This window comes from Nyctibius grandis, chromosome 16, assembly GCF_013368605.1.
Source record: "Nyctibius grandis isolate bNycGra1 chromosome 16, bNycGra1.pri, whole genome shotgun sequence".
Taxonomy (NCBI): domain Eukaryota; kingdom Metazoa; phylum Chordata; class Aves; order Nyctibiiformes; family Nyctibiidae; genus Nyctibius; species Nyctibius grandis.
In genome coordinates, this window is record NC_090673.1 from 484,899 (window position 1) to 508,164 (window position 23,266).

The window sequence follows — 23,266 nt, forward strand, 5'->3', positions numbered from 1 at the left end:
TCACCGTGTTAGTCATGGAAATCCCGCGTTATTCCTATTTACTCTCCTTTCAACACTTATTAACCACGAAGCGAGGGGGTTTTATTCTGAACTGCCGAAGATGTTTATCCTCTCCAGGGCCATGACAATCGGTTACACGGCTTATCCATCATCTCAGCGAAAGGAAAAGATTTTGAGAAACTCCCCAGGCAAGTTAATTTTTAAAGCTGTAGGAGGGAGAGGAGAAAAGAAAACCACCACCACCACCGAAGCCACAGGCACACAAAGCCTCACACGACCGTCGACACCGCAGGGACCGCGGCCGGCCCCTTCCAGACACCTCGCTGGAGACAAGCGGCCGCGCCCGGGGCCGGGAGCGCTAAGCAGAGCAGAAGAAATGAGAAATTAGAGATTTTCCTTAGAAAAGAAATTCCATGAATGATGTACAACGTAACCCAGCCCCAGTGTCACCCTCCGCACCCGCCCAGGGACGCTCCCGGGCAGGCGGGTCCCCCCCGCAGCCCTGCAGGTACCCGGGGCTGCTGGCCCGGCGCGTCCGTGCTGCCAACCAATTTTTTTTTAACACTCAGCAATTACCCCAAAGTTCTGAGCAGCTGAATTAGGAAATGCAAAGATCAGAGGCTGAGCAGAAATACTGGGATTTCGGTAAAGCCTGGAGTATTTCAAGAGCAGAGCGGTCTCAGAGGCCTTGGGGGGGAGCAGTGCCGTTCACCGGCAGCAGGAGGAAGGGCAGCTTGTGCCGTGTGAGAGCGGCCCAGGGTCCAACCGCCAACAAAACCAAGGGCTGGGGACGAGGGTCCTGGGAGCTCGGCGTGTCTCCAGGCAGCGGCTGCGCAGCCCCACGCCGCTCTCCGTGCCACAGCACAGAGCCCACGTCCAGTGGCAGCCGCTAACGAGGCAGAAGTGGCTCTGATGCTCGCAGGCATCGCCGATGCCGGAGGACACGAGCCGGGTGTGGGACAGGCCCACTCTGGTTTATGTCCCCCCACGCCGCCTCCTCCCCGGCCGGGATATTCAATCAGGTGCTGGTGACGGCTCCCACAGCAGCTCCAAGATGCAGTTCCTTATTTTTTGGTGGAACAAGTGGTACTCACTTTCAAAAGGAGGTTATAAAAACATGTGCCTGAAGAGAATGTCAGGAACTTGGGTATTAATCTCCTTTAATTCAAAGACCACTCAAAATAAGTGAGACAGAAATATTGGCTGGAGTGAGAGAAGATGCCAGAGGTCGTATTGTGCACCACCAGCTCGGGTCAAGTTCAGAAGAACAATTTAGCACAAAGAACGCCCGTCAGGTACGGAGCCCAGCGCCCGCTGGAGCCCAAGCCCACAGCACCTGTACCAAGCAAACCCATTATCACAAGAAGACACAGGAGCGGTTCCAGGTGCCACAGCCACAACCGCTACACGGCGGCTCCGTTCAGAACAGGCACCGACTCACGTTTCATTCCTCCTGATATTCTTAACTACTTTCAAAACATCCAGGTTTGGGATCCGACGAAGTCAACGCAGCGATGGCGCAGAGGGAAACGAGCGGCTGGTCCCGAGGGATGCCCCTTTCCACTCCTGCAAGTCAGAGCCATGGTATTTTAAGCTTCTTGAACTTAAAATTTAAAACACAAAGCACAGAGAATAAACTGATTAAAACAAGTTTTATTTAACAAATTACATTAAGAATACAACTAAGTTATCACACAATGAAACTTCCCTTTGTAAAATACAGGAGAGTCATCTAAAATAAATATAAAACATCGTAACATTCATAAGATTAATGCACATTAAATTCACTTTCAATAACCCAACAAAATGCATAACATCTTAGAAAAACACTTTGCAACTGCATAAAAGGTTTCTGTCTTCCATTTGCATGATGACATTTAAAACTGTTGCTGTTAGGAAACGATTTCACAACAAATGACCAGAATATCCAAACCGTTTGGTTTCCCTGCGTTGGGTGAGTTGAGCAGCACCTTACTGAGCTTCTTCGCGAGCAGGGGAGCACCCTCCCCGCTGCAACGCTGCCAGCGTCGTATGGCTCAGGGTAACCAACCCCGACCCCGCTCGCCTGCCCCGCGGCCGGGAGAGGGTCCCGTCTGTTCGTCAAGGCTCGATGGCTGAGGTAATTACCTGAACGCAGCGCGGGCGCGGGCCCTGCGGGAGGGCTGGGGAGGGCTCTGCTGGCACCCGCCGGACGTGCCCGCTGCCGCCCCGGCCCCGGCGGGCAGAGCTGGGCAGACAGACCCGCGTGGCCCCCGGGCAGCGGGGAGGTGAAGGCCAAGGTGGGACCGGCCGCCTCCAAAGGCGCCACATCCCGTTTTCCCTCCCCCAAGGAGATTTTTAGGGCTGCACTGAAGAGGAGGTGCCCGGACCTGCGGACGCACGCCCTCGCCACCAGCGCCCGCCCGGCACGTGCCGGTGTGGACCAGCAGGCTCTGCGGTGTGCGGGCACAGCCGGAGGAGCTCAGGAAAGCAGGGACAGGGGCAGGAGAGAAACCAAACAAGCCCAAAGCTACAGACTACCAACAACCTCTCACTACGCAGGAGGCTCCCGGGGATCCTCTCCTACAAACACCGCGGGTAAACTCAGTGACAGCCAAAGGAAGAAAGTCTGACAAAGTTTGTGCCTATGCAACTACAGCTACGAGGTGCTCCCACAGGGAAGACACCTGCTACGACTGTCCACACTTGAATTTTATCACAAAGTTCACACTCTACGTTACTTTCTGGACGAATTTCTTGCCTTTCCATTGTTAACACATTAGACAGCACAGCCTGGCCTGGATGGCCCACGAGTCATCTCGGCACGCTCCCTGCTCCTTGCCGTGAGAAATCCAGGAGGCAGCGTGTCACTACTAATTCACATCAGAAGGTGTATTTTACAGTAAGCAAACCCCTCACTGCTGCTTTTCTGTCTCTGTTGCAGACATATGACAATTTGGCAAACTAATTTCTCCATCAGCCACAAGATTAAGCTACCTAGAGACTAGTTTTCTCCTAGAAATAGAGGCAAGGTAGCCAAGCACATCTGCTAAAGCTCTGCAAATCCACTTCTGTTGCTTTCCATTGACTCATCCCCTCCCCTTATGCCCCAGAAGGCTTCTCCACAGCCAGACATCAACATCAGGCTCCCTGAATACTTATTGCCTGGGCCAATGCTACCACAGTCGCCTCTTGGACAGGGAGGGAGTAAGATGCAGAGTGATGCTGGTACTGGCTATGGCACATGCCAACCGGGAGGAGTGGCTGCGAGGATGCAAGGACCAGCCTTGCAATGAGCTGCTGTGAGTACAAAGGTTACGGAACAGCAAATGAACCTGCCTGTGGAAACGCTGACCTGATGCCCAAGGTCTCGGGAATTCAGAGGTGCAATAAAAAAGCTTCCTACAATCAGTGGACAGAGAAGACAACACATACAGTCAGCCGCTCTGCTCCGTGTCTCGCTGCGCTTCCACGCGCTGGCTCCGAGCCCTCTCCCCTTTGCAGGTGCCCGGATCTCCAGCCGTCGGTGGGCAGGTCAGGTCTGCAGGCTCTGCCGGCTCGCCGCAGCCGTAGCTCTGCTCTGAACACCGCCGCTGCGTTTGTGCACAGGAACCACACTTGTTCTATCCGTGCTTTCCGTACAGGGTGTCCTCGCAGTGCCACGGCACAGAGACACGCTGTGAACATCAGACTAATCTCTCAGGTTTCTTTGCAGATGCATCCCTGAAGCAGCTTTGCGAGCCCAGTGTAAGAGAGAGAAGAGCGAGAACCAACTATACAAATACACCCTGGAGATTCCTTAGCCGCTTGTCCCAGCTGCTCGTCCTGTCAGCGCTTTGAGCCATCCAGTGTTTCTCGTAGGTCACCGAAGAGAAGGCTGAGCTCGCTGTCTCTAAGGCGGCTGAGCACACGTAACTGTTGCTATAAATACTAAAGCGCCAATTTTATCTGCTGCTGCTCTCTAAGCTGAATCCCACAGGAAGGGACTCAAAGCTGTGCATCCATTTTTCCGAGACATACCCAGGGCGTGCCCCACCGAGCGCGGGGCTTGGCAGCTACCTGAGCCCGCTCCCCACTGAGCACTCCAGCTGCGGCGGTCAGCCCTGCCCTCGAGGAGGGGCTCCTGGCAGCCGTCTCCCCATCTCCCGGCGGCAGGAACTGCCCCTGGAGCTCTGCAGACTGTGCTGGCTGCCCTGCGCCAGCCCGCAGCCCCCACTCTCCCACCAGCAGTAACAGGGCAGGTCAGCTCTCCGCAGCGCCTTCATCCCAAAGCTGAGGAACACATCGCCGCAGACGGCTTCGACCTACCTGCAGTGTCCACTAAGCCACAGGAGAGGCTATAAATGGATGCCACAGAAAACTACAGAACAAATTACAAGCAGAAAAATAGAAAGACAAAAGATGGATGAGATGGGCATAGTACTACAGCACGGAGTGGATTTGAACTTCAAGTGAACCTGAGCCGAATGACCAGGCTGCCATGGTATGTTCATTTGTCGATGTCGGCATCATCAATCTAGCCTTTGTGAAGCTTGGCAGTGAGGTCTGGCTTTGCTTTCCTGCAGGATAAATAAGAACCAAAAATGGTGTTGCAACCTCCACGTAAACGAGCACTTCCAGGGGGTCACCCAAACCTCTGGTGCAAATGGCATAGCTTTGATTCTTCTGCCCAAATATGACACACCTGCAACCAAACCAGCCTCTGCCTTCCCATCGCAGAGCCCTGCTTTACAGAGGCAGTTTTAGAAAATGATTTACCTGATCGGAAGGAGTTGAAGCAAAGACTTGGAATCAGTCTGTCCTGAATGTATTTTGTGCTCATTATCCCAGCAATAGGGTATGGTGCCTTAAAACCAGAAATGAATCTTTGGACAAGAAATATTTTACATATGTACAAATAAAAAATACGAGCTGACAGTACAAAACCTACTGTTAGTCACCATTCTGTCCAACTAGAATACGCAAGATCAATCAAGAGCAGTGCAAAGCAGGTCAGGGCACACGTACGACCCAGACTGAGAGCGACAATACTGTTATTCATTACTATGGCGATTGCATTTCAATAGGGTTAGGTAATCAGTATTTTACAATATAAAATGTTTTAACACTTACTTAAAAATTGCCATTTTGCTGCCATGATGTAGCTTTGTTCTACAGCAGAGACTTGAAAAAGCAGCACAGAGTCAGATGGGCACTTCTAAATAACTTATTACAGCAACAGACTTCTCCAAGACATGCATTTGGCTCGGGAGCGAGCTAAGGTCAGCGATCACAAGGAGGCTGAGGTCAGGGTTTAATGCATCCCACTCTCATCCTGCACTACGTCAGAGTTCAGTGCTTCCCCCCGAGTGCACGAGGGAACAGGCCCAGCTCTTTTGTTTTAGCAGCTGGCAGGGCAAGGACTAGGCAACTGTCCAAAGCGACGGGCAGGTGACAGCATCCACATTGTCAGCGGGGCCCCAGCTCCGCAGGCAGCTCGGCCGGGGGTCAGCGGGGTGCTGCGGGGTCTGCCCGGGCTGCTGCCAGCATCCAGCCCCGAAAGAAACACAGGATGTTTGTGGCTCTCGGTCCTGACGGACACACAGACACGCTGGGCAAAGCGGAGGTGCTTCACCTGGGGAGCTGCAGCGCAGCGTGTGCTCCGGGCACCCCTCTGCCCTGCCAGGGCCTGGGGAGAGAGCCCGAGGCAGGGCTGAGCAAGTGACCCCGGCCCCGCCAGCCTCCAGCAAAACCAAGCGATGAGCCTGGGGCTGATCCCAGCCGCGGTGGAGCCGCTGTGTGCCCGCACCTCGGTGGGGGCAGAGGGCATCCGCCACGGCTCGGTGCTGCCCGCTGGGCCGAGGCCTCCAGAGCCCCCCGGCTCCACGGCAGCTCGGGTGGGACGCCCAGGGGCTTGTGGATTAACCAGCCGTATCTTTTGCTCTTCCTTACTTTTAGGGCTCGCTGCTGAGCGTTTCTCGATGCTCCGCGAGCTCACGGCTTGCTGTTCGCAGCAGTTTGTTACAGCTCTGGTTTCTGTGACTGTCCTGCAGCAGGGGTTACGAAGGGGGGACAACCGAGGGGCTGCCGTCAGCTCCCGGTCCTGTACTCACGTGGAGAGGCGTCCGCAGCAGCGAGGGAGGCTGGGGGCAGCTGCCGGAGGGCTGCGCAGTCCCAGCGCGTGGAGCAGCGTGTGCAGGAGGAGGTGGTGCAGTGCAGGGCGGGCAGCGATGGCCGGGCAGGCGGAGGAGTGCCGGGGCGGCCCCGGCGCCGCGTCCCGCTCAGTAGTATGCACGCACACGGCTGCTCCCGCGCCGGCGGCCCCTCTCAGGACTGCGGGGCCGGCGGGCACCTGGTGGGGCTGGGCGGCAGGCGGGCCGCCGCGCTCTGCTCCGTCCGGAAGCTGTAGTCGTACTGCGGGGCAAAGCGAGACAGAGGGAACCGTGGGGCACCGCCCGGCAGCCACGCTCCCCAGCCGGTGCCGGAGCGGGACAACACGACAAGCAGAACAACGAGGTAAGAACTGGGCCTGGCAGCACCCTGAGCTGCCCCAGGCAGGGCCACACCGGGTGAGCCCACCGGCACCACCTGACCCCACATCAGTAACCGTGGGATTCCCCCGCTGCCCTAAAACCCAGCGTTAACACAAACACGACCACACTCATCCTGCGCGTAAAGCAGCTAGTCAGAAAGACTCTCCTTTGCAGGCCTCGTTTACACAAGCTGGTACCATCATAATTAACATTTTTGGTTTGAGGAGGTGGTGAAAATTCCCATGTACGTGTCCCTGCGCCCCACAGCTGGCTGGACGCTGCTGCAGCCCGAGGACATCCCTGCAGCTGAGGGACATCCCTGCCACCGGCCGGGCGCAGCGCGGGCCTGGGCGCCGCAGCGGTGGTGTGTGCCGTAGCAGTGCCATCTCGTGGCACGCCATGGGCCGCACCCCGACAGCCCCAGGCCACCCTGGATGCTGTGGTGGCCCCTTGCCGTGCCACGGCACACCCAGGAGAGGCCGGGGCCACGGTGGCTCTCCCATCGCGGGTGGTGGGACTGAAGTGGAGTGATGGGGCTGCTGGGGCAGGAGTGGTACACAGCCCCAGCACACCCACCGTAACGGCTCTGGACGTGGACTGTCCTGCCCCACATCTCCCAGTGTCCCGTCTGTGGCTCCTGGGACGTCACCAAGACATTGCCCTGCTCCCTTGGGCCAGGCCTGTTTGTCACCTCCCCTCACCAGCCCTGGGAACTCAGCGACTTTGCTGGTGCCTGACCCCAGCCATGTGTGCGGGGACAAACCCGTGGTGCCGGCTGGCCCGGCTGTGCCAGGGCTGCCGCGAGCTTGTCCACGGTGCCAAGACGGAGCCGTGTGAGGGCTGCGCTGGCTGTGCTGGAGCGGCTGTGCAGCTGGAGCTGCTCCTCCGGTCGGCTCCCGGTGTACGTGGGCTTGGCCTTCCCTGCTCCTACCCGAAACCTCCTCCCCACCCCAGTCTGGTGTGCCCAGCAGCCACGCGAGCGAGGCCACCGGGGCGCCCACAGCCGTCCCCAGTGGGGCGCCCGCAGCTGTCCCCACCGGGGCGCCAGGCTGCGGGGGGACCAGCTCCTCCCGAAAACACGGGACCAGCCCGCCCCCGCTGGGCCGATCCCAGCCCCTCTGTCCCGCAGAGCGGCCCCCCGGGGCCCGGAGGGGACCCTGCGGCGGCGGCCGCGCCGGGGGGAGCGGGAGCTGCAGGGGGCGCGCGGGGCCGGCAGGGGGCGCGCGGGGCCGGCAGGGGGCGCGCGGGGCCGGCAGGGGGCGCGCGGGGCCGGCAGGGGGCGCGCGGGGCCGGCAGGGGGCGCGCGGGGCCGGCAGCGCCCCCTGGTGGCCGCCCCGGGGCGGGCCGCCCCTCCTCGCGGCCGCCGCCTAATTGGCACGCACGTCTGCATTAATTGTACCTCAACGCCGTGATGTCACAGCCGGCAGCACCAGCCCCCAGCTAAATAAGCAATAAGCCTCATTTTTCAACACGCAAACACATAAAGATGTCAGCTCAAACTGTTTACTAATTAACACTTAAAAAGACACAAATTAGATATGCGTGGCTAAGAGCAATTATAATCAAGACGAATTTCTCTAGTCATTTGGGAACTGAAAAAAAATGCCTAATTGCTGGAACCAATGTTTTAAAAACTGAAATCATGCCAGTTAGCAAATATGTTCATTTAAAGAACATTTCATGTGACTACGCTCTGGAGAATTGACTACAAACATGAGAACAAGGAAAAATATTTCTGTATAAAATTAAAATTTTAAGCTCTCTTAGATTTACAACTTCTTCATTAAATATATCTGCCTCTCTCCAGACCTCTCGCTCAACGCCAAGCTGAACCCAAGCCGGGGTGTGCCCTGCCAGGGCAGCCCGATGGCCCGGCCACGGGGCACCCGCTGCCGCCGAAGCCGCACACAGCCCCGGTGCCGTCGCGGCCTCCCGCACCGCACACAGGCCGCCTCGCCTGCCGAGGCGCCGCTCGGTGACATTCCCCTACCCAGGACAGGCAGGGCCGGCAAGGACGAGCCCCCTGTGCCCCGCAGGCAGGGCCAGCTGCCAGGGCCCGGGGCCCTGCTCCCCTCCGCCCTAACACCCACCGAACGGCCCTCGGCCTCATCCTGCCCCCGCCCGCCGCCTGCTCCGCACGCCGCCTCACACGCTCCCCGGGGCCCGGCCGGGGCCCGGCTGTATCGAGGTGCTGACCCCAGGCCCAGCCTGAGCGGGCACTGCAGGATTTGTGCCCATTTTCACCCGTTCTCCTGGAAGGGTGGAGCCCTTTCACCCTGCTCGCAGCTTGGAGGAGGGGTGCGTGCATCTGCAAATGTGGCGGCAGAGAACAGTAACTCTTGGAATTCTTTGGGAATATTTTTTGCAAGGCATCTAGCTCCAGGGAAAATGTTCTCGCTGCTCTGGAAATCCGGAAGATTTGCTGTAATGGTGCTATTGCTTGCAAGGGAAATAAAGCCACGCAGAAATTCACAATATTTATATGCGCAGCTATCTATGTGCAGACAAGATGCTTCATCAAGGAATATGGGCTGCATAATTATACTTTTCATTACTCTGAAATGCACATAGCCTGTAACGGACCAGGAGGGTGTGGGGAGAGCCGGCAGGTATCAACCTTTCCTCCCACGGCCACACAAACACTGCTCAGTCAAGTTCATTTGCTTCTCTGAGATGCAAGAGGCAACCTAACACAAACAGCGCCCTGCCTGTAACATGTTTTGTTAATAAATGAGAAAGGTTAAATAAGACAGACATCTGGAATTAAACAGAGGGCAGCAGACTCTGCCATTAGACTCAACACCTAAAGCATCTTCACCCAGCACAGATCAGAGAGGACATCCCTAATTCTGGGGTTACTGTTTGCCTCCGCATTGACTTTATCCACCAGCAGTGACTTGGGAAAGACAAGAGAGGCCTTTTCCGTAAGGGCAGGGCTCAGGGATCTTTCAACGAATAAACACAGCTCTCGTGACCCTTTTGCTTAGCGCCTGGCTGGGTACCTACCTCCTTTTCGATTTCTGCAAGGGTTTTGATCGTGATGCCCAAGAGATCAACTGGCTGCATCTGGCGAGGGGAAAAAAAAAGAAACAGAAATGTCAAATTCAGGGTTTTTTGTTTTGGTTTTGTTTTGTTTAAAGTCAGCAAATACTCTACCAGCAGAGATTCAGAGGCACCATCTGTAAACACGTGCATAATCCTGCTCCTCAGCCCACCACGAGAGTGAAGCAGCAGGAGGCGGGTTCGGGATGTAACAGCTCTAACGCCTTTCTCCCTGAGCGGGGAGGCTGACACTCACCGCAGCACCGCTTTGCGCAGGTAGATCCCCAGCCAGCTCCCTGCCGCAGGATGCCTGTTACCTGAACTCCCTTTGTAACACCCCACGGACCTCGTACGGCCGCAGCACGTAGGTGTGAGCGCAGCGGCTGGGGGAAGCCCCGACCAAAGTGACCATATGGTGGCAATGGTGTCTAAAGGATCTGAGGGGAGGATTAGCACGACCTAATCTCTCTGCATTTGTCCTCGCAGCAGGGACTCCGGCTTTCTGGGAATAAGGGCCCATAAACAACCCTCTCAGAAAGCAATGGTTGTGAAAAACCGCGTCCGGCTGCACACGCAGGTTGTGTCAGCAGGAAGAAGAAAGCACAAAGCAGGAGCACGAGGTGGAAAATCAGACACAGCTGATGGCTCGGCGTTTGCCCTAACAGCTTCTTGTAAATTGATTTTTAAAGAGACATTGTTTTAAGACTGGATGGAATAGGGAACTGGTAATGGGATGCTGAGCCTTTGAGCTCTGGGTCACCAACTTAAATTAGCGCTGGGCCAGCGATGCTCACAAGTCATTCTGAGTCGGTACCGGGGTTTCCATTTCGGCTGAGTAAACCTGCCCTGCCCCGGCGGTCAGGTCAGCAGCACCCTCTGCCGGCACCGCAGCACCTGGCGCTGAGCAGCGGGACGCGGTGCCCTCCCGAGCTCGCCCCGCTGCCAGGCAGGGGCTGTGCCGCCAGCAGCACGGGCACGCCGAGCCGGGCAGCTCGGGGAGTGAACTCGCTTAGAAACGTGCTGTATGTGAAAATAACCCAGCCTGTTCTGCTGCTGCACTTGACACACTTTGGCTCAGATAATCTCCCATGTCAGAGGGCAACAGGAATCCTAAAATAATTTTTCCATCCTTGCTCCTGCTCCCTGGAACCCAGCCGAGGTCCAGCTGCGCTGTCATTAGGACACAGCTGCCTCCCCCAACTTTCCAGGCTGGAACTGGTAAACAGGAGGGCACGGCCTCCCCTCCAAACTGGAATTTGGCCAGCACAGCCGTGGCAACCCTGCTACCCCCGCTCAGCTACAGCCGCTCGCAGAACCACCAGCACCCACCGAGGCCGAGTAGCTCTGGAAGATCTTCACCAGGGAGCACCATGCTATTACCGCTGCCTTGAACTGCTGCGGTGCAAAAGGGAAGCCGTGAGGCTGACCACACTACCCATCCCCACAGCTGGTTACATCTAGGAGAGCTGTACATTGGCAGCTTTCTTTACAATCTATGCTAAGAAATTAGAAATGCTTCCAGCACCAGAGAGTCCCATTGCCATTCCTTTTTCTGACGGTGATACACCTTCACCTCCCGGGAGGATTCAGTTTTAGAACTGATCTGGCAAAAGCCCTTCGTGCCCAAAGTATTGTGAACCGCAGCCTTGGGTCATCTCAGGCATTGGGTATATATTAGGCCCCACAAAAGAAAAGCTCCCAGAGGCAGACAATTCGTGTTGGTGCCTTGTGATAGCTCTCCATGAAAAGATAAATTTCAGACACTGGGAGAAAAACGAAGGCAACTCACCCCTTCAGGAGCGCAGGCAAACTTCTCCGAAATCATGAAAGGCACTCCATCCATGGCTGAAAGGGACAAAACCAGCACACACGTCACGTTTCCAGCTGACTTCTGACAAGCAACTTCACACATTCCCAGTGACATATCAAGCGTACGTGGCATTGACACGTGACTGATAGCTCATAGAAGTTATTGCCAGCTTTTTCCTCCCTCTAACCTGCCAGTGGTTTCTCTCTGTTCAAGACACAGACGGGTTAGTCCCTACCAAATCAGGAATTCAATGAACCCTCCCTGCTCCATCCATATACAATTTCATGGTCTCCAATTCTGAGTCTTCCAATTTGGTTCAGCTGCCTAAAAAAGGACAGTATTTGAAACTGAAAACTAATACAGTTTAGGAGGACAGACCTCTATTTACCACCCCCACCATACAGAACCACCTGAGCGACCTCGGTGGCGTCCAAGCAAGGGGATAAGGAACACACCTGGTTCGGTGACTTGTGCCTCCCGAAGCACTAAGAACCGCCTGGCAGAATGAACACAAACACCCAGGGCCAAGCACCCTCCCTGGCCCGGCTCCTGGCACTGCAAACTCAACAGTGAGCCACGGGGCTCACACACTTGCAAACCGCATCTGGAGGACGGAAACCAACGGAGTACGGGGACAGACACACGGACAGGACGGCACCCGGCCAAGCGCTCTCTGTAGCACAACCTTCGTGATGCTAAGAGGACTGTTTGCCTTTGTATTGTCTTGTGTATTCTTCCTAGAGAGTGCAATGATGTTCAGTGGTTCTGTCTTGCTATCACCAACCCGGCAGCTTCCCAGAAAGCCTCCTGTAAGATGTGTCAGCACAAGGGAGACACTTGCTTTTAAAACAGGTAACAGCGACTGCCACACAGACTGCAAAGGGCCCACTTCTAAGGCAGAGTGCAGCCCCAAATACACCCACTTCATTTCAGTTACACCTTTAACGTTTTAAGTCTTTAAATTTCAGCTCTGAAAGAAAGAAAAGCTTCAAACTAGAGCAAATTTAAGCCCTGAAATGCCCTCAAGTAATACTCAAACACGGTTTTCTTTCACAAAGCACCTGCACCCAGGAACCCGGCGTTTCTCTGCCTGCTGTTTGTAACTTCCATCAGCATCAGTGAGTTACCACGTCAGTGATTTAACACGGGTTATTTAAGAATACTTAGATTTTACATTTGCTTTGTATAGTTTTGACTTAAAACCCCCCTCCACTAGAGTCATTTCATTATCAAAGGTGCTATGTGGCAGTCACAGCGCTACATGAAACAAAAGGAAACAGATGAAAAGCAGCATCACCAAACCCAGGAAGTTTCGAACCTGAAAGACCATCTGCATTTGTTATCCCGACAGAAACCTGCTTTGATCAGTCACACGCCGGCTTTTGTAAAGTAATTTAAAGAATGAGCGTGCAGGCCCCCCCGCAGCCCCCGCCTCCGTCCGCCCCTCGGTCCGCGCTCCAGCCCTCCCAGCGCTCAGAACCGCAGAGCGAGGCAGCAGATGAAAGCAGGGTGTGCCAAAGGCTCAGCAGCGCAATTAGCACTCTCCTAAACAAACGAGCTTCAACAGAGCTGTAATTAAGCAGGCCTGTAATTAAGTATATGCCCTTTATCATAACGATCATGCTTAAAAATGGCATGATGCATGGAAGTGTGTTATTAATGCCGCGCTCCCCGAGCGCAGCGCGTGCATGGGAGCCGCCGTGTCAGGCCCGTCACCAGCCTCCTGGCAAAGCACATGGAAGGGAGCGATCGGAGAACAGCATCGGCTCTTCTCACAGCCAGGCCCAGCAGCCACGAGGATTCAAACACCCACCAATTCAGGAGACCTTACAGAAATGAAGCACCAGGCTGCCACAGCCACCCCCTCCCCGGCGCCGGGAAGGCGGCAGCCTTCGCCCCACGACCACCCACCTAAGGGGCGCAGGTAGATGGTGGGGACCCCCCAGACGCGCGGGGAGCGGCTGCTCGTCCCTCGCCTCTGCTTCCAGGCTGAACGATGGCCCCGGACACAGCAAACGCTTCAGAGGAAGGACCCCCCTGTGCCCCCCACCTCGCCCTCGGGGGTGCTGCCCGCCGTCCCGCAGCGCTGCCCCAGGAAGAGAGAGGTTCAAAGCTGCTGCTGCCTACGAAGGGTTTTTCAATGTTCACGAGGACTTCAAGGGTGAGGCACCCAACTTCCTTTTAGGAGCGTAAATCCAAATGCAAGAAGGTTACCAAATGGCAGCCGGGAGGAGGCTGGACCCCTCCTGGCACCCGAAAGGGCACCAGAGCCACCCCCTTAGTCGGTGCAGGACCACCCAAAATCACGACCAACTTCTCACTGCTAGCTACTTCTTCATGATAATTTACTAAGACTTCCTCTCAGCTTCTAAAGGGCAGGCCACAAAACTGTGCTCTATAAATACAACTTGTTAGCTCGCTTAGAAATTCTCTTTAATCTGAAAAGGCACTGTCACCCTCCCCTAAGCACACGATAGATGCTGCCTTCTGTGCTGTAGACTCCAACTAAATCTCAGTTGTCAAATTAGTAATTCATCTTTCTTGAATAACTATATTTTTAGCAAAGCTACCAGATTTAAATAATCAGACCTGCCAATGCTACCCTAATTTAAACATGCTGACGAACTTTCACAGGCAGCATCAGCTAACATAATGAGTTTCTGGATGACAAAGAACTTCAGACCGTAGCTCTCTATACTACCCAGCATAATAAGCACTTGTTCTTTTCTACAATGCGCACATAAAAGAGGAATCTAAATAATAATTGCTGTAATTATCTTGAAAAATATGTGGTGATTAATGGTGATTATGAAAAATCTGTATAATTGTTCATTGAAATCTCCAATGATCAGATGCTTTCTTGAAACAGCCGTTAATGAAGAACTCAGGAACACAAAAAGCACCAGAACTCAAGCCAAGCTCCTGACCGAGGACGCGACGCGCAGGCGCCCGGCTCGGCTCCCACCCCTCCCGTGAACCCTCTGCAAGGGGTTCCAGGATGTCCGTGGTGTGACGCATGTGTCATTGCGGTTCAAAGCGCCAAGTTCAACCTGTTATTTATGCAAATAATTAATTACTCTTGTATCCAGCCAGCAGTTTGTCATGACATGTTAATGACTTGATAGACTTCTATGAACTAGTGAACACAGGACAGCAGAGCGCTTTTATCGTCATTTAATTTAAAAACGATCCTGTGTGAAATTATCTAGTCGTGAGTGATGGAAGCATAAAGAACAGACTCAGCAAAGCTTCTTTTGGATCATTGCTTTATTAATGGTAACGTCAGGGAAATGAAAAATGCTAACATTGTCATATTTAGCTCCTGGGTACAGATGAATAGCTGCCTCAGTGCTCGGCGGGTTCAGTTTGCACACTGCAGCGAGCGCTAATTCTTCACACCACTATTGTGGGGATACACAGCCATGGAAGAGTTTATATACCTCAACTCCCAAGGAAATAACAGCTGCTTCTGCATTTAAATTCTCACCATAAGCTTTTATAGCTTTGGATTTCTTTATTGCCATTTTTGCCTGGCCTTTTACACTTGAGTTTTCAACTGCTGATATTAAAAATATTTAAATAAATAAATCCCTTGCAAAACATTTTCCTGCATGACTTTGAAAACTAAGCATTGCTAATCCAAACCAACTAAAAAAACCCAACACTGAACGTACTATTGCCACCTTTACAATTTAAATGATCTTAGACTTTAGAAAGAGCTTTCTGTAATACTGCAAAAGCCTTCAGGTTTTCCCCAGACCTGGAACGCCAGCAGTGTTTATGTTTTACCAAGATGAATATCTCATAAACCAGCCTATGGCAACGCCATAAACCCGGCACAGCTCACCTGTGCAGAGAAAACTTAATTTTCAGCTAAATGACACCAGAGGAACGTGGAAGCGGGTGAGAACCAGGGGGCTGGCAGAGAGGGCGGGCACTGACTGCTACCCAGGTCGGCCGCCAGCCACGGGGAGCTGGTGGGGCGGCACATCGGGCAGGGACCAGGACCTCTGCGCCCCTGAGCCTTCACACCCAGTGTGGAGGACGGCGCAGCACACCTGCACGACCCAGGCACGTTGTGTGATCCCAGTACAGGGGGAAGCAATTCAGAAGTATGGAAAAAACGTTTTACAACAGTCTGCAACGCATCAACAGAAGGATGCGAGCTTTTCAAAACAAACCACGCTCTCCGTAACGCACAGCTAAGCCTCCTACTTCTGTATTTCTGTACGTAGTAATTCAAACAGCAGCCTGAATAGTAAACATGTGTGCGCACTCTCTGTGCTACCGTGCACCGAGTCCCAGATGGAACATCACCACCCTGCACCTCCAAATCACTAATGATAGCAAAACCTCCGGGGGAAAACAAAAGCAAACTCTCCCGCCAGCTCCTGCCAAGCCGGCCTGCCCCGCGCCGCAGGTACGGCCCCCCAAACGCACACACTTCTTTAGCTAATAAAGTACCCCAATATTAAGACATTGACCCTATTTCTTCTGGCTCCTCTCCAGTCCCTTTTCAGCCTACCCAGAGCACAGTAGGACCCCTCGGACGAGGGGCAGGGGCAGGCAGAGCAGCCGCAGCCCGGCGGCGGCTCCAGGACATATTGCCGCTGCGCTGCCGCGCGGGCTCGCCATCTGTGCGCTCCCGAGGGGAGCGGGGGGCTGCCGGCCCTGTGCGGCCCCTCGTTAGTCGAACGCGCTGATGAGAGGAGACCAGAGCAGCCGGGACGGTCCCACGCCCCGCTCGCTGGAGCGGCTCAGCTGGCAGCGCTGCGGGGGCTCTGCCCGCACCCAGCCCCGGGTGCCTCCGGCAGCCCCCGGCCCGCGGGCAGGGCTGCAGGGCTCAGCCCTGGTGAGGGCCTCCCGCGCTGTGGAAGGAAACCTCCGCGATGGGGAAGGTTTACAGCTTTCCTGTTCGTCTTGAAATGACTTTGATTAAAAAACCAGACCTGGTCTAAATTTTCATTTTTGCTAATTTGATTGTCAGCCTTGATTTTCTCCGTTTCCTGCATAGCTCACAACACAGCACAATTAGTTCTTTACTGCTAGACCAAGCCACGAAAACACTTGAGAAAATACTCCTGGTTTTGATTATTTTCTTTTTTAAATAAAGTGAAGGTTAAGTACTGCATGGTGATGGCTAAGTGGTACCTCAGCGCTGCGGCTGTATCAGCACCAGAGAACATGGAGAGACTTCAAACAAGCTCTTCAAATTGCAAGCGTTTAGGAGCTCTTGATTTTATTATTTTTTAATAAAATGTCTCCTTTGAAGTCTCCGCACCACACTAAACTTCAAAGATCACACCTAAGCATGTGCTACTTCCAAGCAACAACCCTTAATTAATTAGACCGGAGCAGATACAAACCAGGGCCCTCGCGCGGGGCTGCGGCAGCGCCGGGGCCGGTCCCGCGCGGGGACGGAGGCGAAGCGGACGCGCTCCTCCAGCCTCGCGCTGAAGAGAAACACAGGCGCTTTCCAATTACTTTCAGCTCTAGCTGTAATGACAGACAGACTCCGTGGAAGTCATTAAACATGTAACGTCTGTCTGCGGCGGGGAGGCGCGGGCAGGGCCGGGGCTGGAGCAGGCAGTTGCAAGCGGCATCTCGGGAAGCGCCCACAATAGCTGCAGTGTTCCCCGGCCGGCGGCTGTAAATTTCTCCCTCTTGATGAGAGAAACATCCTGCCGGGTAACGGCTGCTTCCTCCCAGCACTGCCGCTTTCTGCACCTCGGCCATTTCGGTACTGCAGGTTAGGAGCAGGGTACGTTAAAGACACACGCTGCGTTTTGTTACGATACCTGGCCCTGGAAGCTTTGCTTTTCCTTTGCTGAGACACCGACGGAGGCGTGATTTGGTACCACAGGGGCAGGGAGGTTGTCACGGTGAGGGTACTGGGCTCCCCGACTCAAAAACCCCTCTGGACAGGGGCCAGGTCACCGGGCAGTGGCAGATGCTCGCACTAGCGATGATGGCTGCGATCCTGCCTGGCACCAGCACTGCACGACCTCCAGCTGTGCACTGGGCAACCAACATCTGTCCCCCAGGGCTCCCTGTGGAGACAAGGGTGCACAGCACCCTCTGTGAACACAGTGTTGTTTTAAAGGGCTTTAGTTCTTTTAAACACGCAGGCAGCTTTATCCTTCCAATAAAAGCAGGGGAAAGAAGAGGGACCAGCTGTCCTGGAAGCACCTCGCTCTCCACACCACGGGCAGCCCTAAATGTGCATGGAAAGCAGAAACTCATCACGAGCACGGCTGCAAAGCACGCGGGACTCCCGTCTCTGCCCGGGAGCTCACCGACGCACAGACCGTGCTCCCACCATCCAGTGACACAACACCCACCCAGCCAGCAGAGCCCTGACAAGGCCCAAAGCCGAGGCCCTCGGCGCAGGAGGACGGCAGTACGGCACGGGCGATGGCCCGCGATACCGCCCGGCTGCCCGAGGCTGCACCTAACGCTGCGGCCTGGGCGAGGTGCCCTCGTCCTCCCGACAGCCGAGCCACGGCCCCGCGCAGCCAGCAGCCCTTCTGCAGGAGGAGACCCACCCTGCCGCTGCACAGCGACTCCGGACCCAGATCTCCTCATGTAATTTAATTTTTAAGTGCTCAGAGTCATTAGTGGAGCCACATATTTCTATCAGGTAAATTTCATTTGCATATGCAAATTATATCTAAATACACCGCACCATTAATATGATCACTAATTACATAATAATAGTCACCAATCTCCACACAGATCAAACTTACAGTTTTGTAGCTATTAAGGAAATTGTGCTTTGTAATTAAGATAATCCTCATTTCCAGATGCTAATTAACTATATAATAATTAGCTTCTTTTGCTAATGCAAATTAGTAAGTATTTTCATCCTTATTGGTAAAAGAGTTGCTTATCACTTAAAAAAAGAGACAACCTAGAAATAATCCCTCCTCCCCCTCAAAGGTGAAAAGGTAACTCCATTTTTATCAGTCTCATTGGCAAATGCAAATTAGCCCTGATTAATCAAGTCACAGCTAAACGGACGGCGCCCGGAGCTCTGCTCCTGCCCTGGGTGGACGGGCACCGCTGGCGGCGCAGGGGACCCTGGCCACAGCTCCCCTCGCCCCGGCCCCGCGCGTGGCCCGTTGGTGGAGCATCCCCGGGGTGCGCGGGGTGGCGGGCGACCAAACCCACCTGGCGAGGGGCCGCCCCGCCGGGGCTCGCCTCGGCCGCCGCGCATCCATCATCCGCTAAACCAATCCACCCGCTCTGCACCACCATTTGTCATTAATTATGCTAATCAGCAAACCATTACTCTCCGATGACACCACAGCACTTATTAGCTAGTTACGGCGTTTCAAACGCACGGCTTATTGTGTATGCAAGCGCCGCGCATACATTAGCCTACAGGGAAGAAGTGTCCAATTATGAAAAGAAGAAATTTGCTATTATCTCCTTCTAACAAACCAATTTAGTAATTATAAAAGTCTCTGAACTCAGAAGGATTTTTTAAGAAGAGCTGAGTGATGAAACCAGAGAATTTTGTTTGCAATAACTTTCTGAGTTGGAACTAAAGTGACAACAGGGGAATGAACAGTTTTTATTATCATAATTACAACTCTTGCATCTTAACTTTAGATTATCAAAAAGCAGAATTTCTCTAGAAGCACGACCGTGTCTGGCTCTTTCCTCAAAGCATCTGATTTATTTCATAGATACACAACCAAATTTGCCTGATGCGTTACGGATATTTCCGCAGGTCCAGCCTATTCCCAACCTGCAGTTTCTACCCCGTACGCGGCTACACGAGCAAGAGCCGCCCCTGCTCAGCCCTCGCACGCCCAGGGGACGGCGAGCGGGGCCGAGGAAGGCGCCCGGAGCACGCGGCAGCGGCGCGGGGACGCGGCCCGGCGCTCACGGAGCCCAACAGGCTGGAGAGGGGGTCCGAAGGCCCCGCTGAAAAACAGCCTCCTCGGAGCCCCCAACTCATCTACAATTCCTGAGTTGTTTTGCTCACCGAGAGGAACACCGCTAGTTTTAGAAGCTTAATATGTGTTAAGAGCTCATTAATATCATCAGAGTAAATGGGCCTATTAAAACATCTTTAAGCAATATCTGAACATAAATCTCCCTAAACTATATTTAATGACTGTACTTAAGATACATTATATGCAAGTCTTAATGAGACATTAGATAGCATTTTGAAGATTAAAATTAGAGAATCCATATAAAGTCTGTCCACTTAATGTAGCCTTAAGCTACACTGATGAAAAGCATTACTACCAAATTATTACTTCATTAGAACAAATATTTTCTAATCATTTCTGATTTATGCCATTAGTCGTCTCCGTATATATTATTCGTATATATATAAGAGTATACACAAAACAATTTTCTAGTTCCACTGGAGACGGGAGAAAATTTTGAGCTTTCTAATGGCTGAGTTAATACTTGTCCTTTTTCTATTGAGTTAAAAATAAGAACTCTTTGTAAAAGTCCATTTACTGTATCCCCAATTTTCTAATTTAATTGGAAATTTTAATTCCATTAACCACAAGGTCATTTTTTAATCGCTTGCTGTTTTGCTTTGCAAAGATGAGTCCGACAGCAGGACCGAAAGCAGCTGCGGGAACCCCTGCCCGTGGGACGGGCGCCCGGCACGGGACGGCACGGCCGGGACAGCGGGACGCCCCCTCCAACAACGGAGTCGCCACCAAGACGAATCGCGATAACCTTATTAGCAAGAGGGCTTTACGTGTGGTTTATTTTGTATAAACAGCTTTTCATTAGATAAATGAAGCCCAACACCCTTTATAAATGTTTTCAATTATGAAATTATGCCATTGAGATATCCGGATGACGGTAATCAGGGAAAACACCAGTGACACCTCTTGATAGGAGTCAGCGCGTGCTGCCTGCATGACTGCTCCTCCCAGTAAAATGCAGCCTAGCCACACCAGTCATCGAAAAAAAAAAAATCCTTATTAGATGAAATCTGTAGCAACAAGACTATTTTCATTTGTTCTGCCCAAGTCTTCTGTGCAAAAAAGAGAACATCTCATTGTAACAATTTTGCATTTTTAACTGTGCAAATTAAGCATTCTTCATAAATAACAGCCTGGTTTTCTGCACTAGAACTCCTTTTTATTAGCAGCACAGTAACGAACAATGAGCAATGTGTTCTATTATTCTTTGTCAAATCACAGAATGCTGCATTAGAATAACTCTGCTGGTCAATGTAATATAGTAGATTAAATTCAACTTCTGTGCAAAAACCACTGTAAAACAGCATGATAAGAAGGCTATAAAAAATTTAATTTTACTCCAAACTCCATCAGAAAAAAAAAAAAAATGGTGTGAAAAGTAATTTTGCATAATCAGTACACGCCATCTGGAACAATTAACCGATTTCTATAGAACTATGAGGATCAGTCATATCTGCTTATTAAAGATCAGAAATTATACAAGTAATAAATCCTTGAAAAAACTAAGCGTACTCCCGCCTGTCAACGCTATTTTAACTTCAAATACTGAAGAACGCCTGATAAGGCTGAAAAGAAGAGATTAATATATGCAAATTACATCCAGCATTTAAAATCCCCAACAACTGTCTCCGGTTTTCTGTCCCTTATTGCCGCCTTTATGTTTTATTCATACACCAACTCACCTGTCACTTCATAAGCTATAATATTATGGGGGTATTATTAAACAGCATAAAGCCGTGCTTTAATTGGAAAGCTTCATTGCATTTTCCAATTATTTGGAGTAAATTAAAAGCAGATGCACATAGTTTAATAAGGAGTCTAATATCAGTTCCGGGAAATCAAAATTCATTGTCATTACTATGCCGTGATAGTTTTGCAAACTGTACTCAATTTCAGAGGTTTTGAAAAGAAAAATCTGTCTATGCAATCTGTTAATTGTCATTCGGTTAATAACTGTTTAAACATCCAAACCGCAGAGCAGCTTCCTATTTAAAAAAAAATTAAACTGTGGCACTCGGAAAAGCAAAACAAACACGGTGCAGCCGCCTCAGGGGTTGCGCTCCAGAAGCGGCCGGCGCGGGTCCCGCCAGCTCGTGCCCCCCAGCAGCCACACTCCCGCGATGGGCACTGCCGGGCACAGAGCACCCGCACCCTCGCCGGGTCCCCTCGGTGTCGCCTCCCGCTCGACACAGCCCAGCGCGGCCGCCGCTGGCACTGGGACGCGCCCTGCACGCCCCGCCGGCATCGACGCCCGCGGCACCGGGATGGACCGTCCCGCCGGCGCACCTGCTCACACGCCACGCGAGGCTCCGCGGGCAGCGGCCACGCCATCCTCCCGGCAGCTCCCTCGGAAGGTGACGGGCCATCCGAGGAGGGTGGGTGACGTTACAGCAGCAGGCAAGGCCCCCGCGCCAGCCCGCAGCCCGTGGGACGGCCAGGGACCGGCAGAGGAAGAGCAGCACGGCCAGAGCGGTCACGCTCCTGCACCGGCACGCAGAAGTGAGATGGCGAAGATAAAGAATGCACTCGGGACGGCAGCAGGTTAATCAGTAAATCACACGTCTGAAAAACTACACAGGCGGGAGGACTCGTGGCTTCATCCCTCCCCGCTCGGGCCGAGCCCGAGCGCAGCGCCGACGCCGCGGGCGGCACGCTGCAGCGGTGAGCACGCGAGGAATCCGTGCACCGCGGATGAGCTAATTTAATAAGAAATATACTTTTCTGAATCTCATTAAATACAGCATTAAATAACATCTACATTTCCCTTTATGAAATACGCAGCTGCAGCATTTTACACGAGACTTCAGTCTCCCTGAACTGCTGGATATTAATAGAGCCTTTTATATTTTGAGGATTATCCAGGTCTCTTAGTCCAAAGGCTGGAAATTGCAATAGGGCAAAGAACAGGCTGACTAATCTCAGCCTCAGTAAAGAGGTTTCAGTGCAGAATAAAGCTTGTGTCACAACTTGTCTGGTTTTCGGACCATCCTGATTAAAATTCAGTGTCACAAAAACTAAATTTAGTTCCGCTTCTATTCTTAAGAAGAGCAAAGAACCTGCATGTGGAAACTGGGATTGACAGTAAAATGTAGCACAGGGCCTCCCCCCTTAGAGAGCAGAGTGTACTGAAACACTTGAACGTTGGAGGGTATCGCAAAACCACCAGAAACTATGCTGGGAGATGAAGATAAAAGCAATTCTTGTGCAGTGATCCAAAAAATAGCATCTTCCTTTTTTTCAAAATTACCTGTTTTAATAAAGCAGACACACTGTGCCAAGCGAACCATTTAATTATCTGCAAAAATGATGAAGCAAAACAATAGTTTGCAAAAATAAATGACTAACCTCTGATTAAAACGTCTGTCCTCATTACATACAGATAAAAGATACAGTATCTTTTAAAAGAAAAGGTACATTGAGGAGAAGTAAGCGGCAGCTGTGGCACAGATAACCTGACATTTTGCAACAAGAAAGAAGTTGTCACATGGGCACTGAAATGTAATGAAATCTTTAATTTTTCTTCCATTTCTTAATCTAGAAAGATCTCTGAAAGATTTATTTTGTAATTAAAAAAGAAAAAAGAAAAGAAAAAAAAAAAAAGAGGGGGTCCGTGCCATAAGGCATTCCCGAGCCCATCGCTGAGCAGTGGAAGACCCCCCCAGCCAGCCCCCACACCACACGCCGGCGTCCCGGAGCAAAGCTCACCGCCACGCTGAATAAACTGACTGAGCTCCAGAAAGGAGGGAGGAATCTGGAAGCGAACTGCTGCCATCAGAGCAGCGTGTGAAATAAACGCTTCCAACCAAGCTGCCCAGACAAATTACAACTCCCCCCTGCCAGGAGCCGCGTTATCCAATACAGAAAAGCGACTCGGTTTCCTTTTCAGGAATCCACTGGCTTTGATGTTGTTCCAGATCATTAGCAGCAGTTTCCAGTCTCTCTGCTACCCCCAGAGATCTGGA

The 23,266-nt window shown here is 52.6% G+C and overlaps 1 protein-coding gene and 1 long non-coding RNA gene across 4 annotated transcripts in view; both read right to left on the reverse strand.

The window, feature by feature from the left end:
* Nucleotides 1-1,633: 1,633 nt before the first annotated feature.
* Nucleotides 1,634-6,058, reverse strand: LOC137670713 (uncharacterized). Its single transcript, XR_011049341.1, has 2 exons — nt 5,092-6,058; nt 1,634-4,825 (listed from the first exon to the last, which is right to left on the reverse strand). It is a non-coding gene; the product is annotated as an uncharacterized lncRNA (long non-coding RNA).
* Nucleotides 6,059-6,190: 132 nt separating this feature from the next.
* MVB12B (multivesicular body subunit 12B) overlaps nt 6,191-23,266 on the reverse strand; it is a 54,444-nt gene continuing 37,368 nt past the window's right edge. For all 3 annotated transcript variants that reach the window (XM_068413701.1, XM_068413699.1, XM_068413700.1), the window contains 3 exons: nt 11,323-11,378; nt 9,498-9,557; nt 6,191-6,372 (listed from right to left, as the gene is read on the reverse strand). In XM_068413701.1, coding sequence (XP_068269802.1) covers nt 6,286-6,372; nt 9,498-9,557; nt 11,323-11,378 — 203 coding nt within the window. In that variant the 3' untranslated portion in view covers nt 6,191-6,285. The remainder of the gene's footprint in view (nt 6,373-9,497; nt 9,558-11,322; nt 11,379-23,266) is intronic.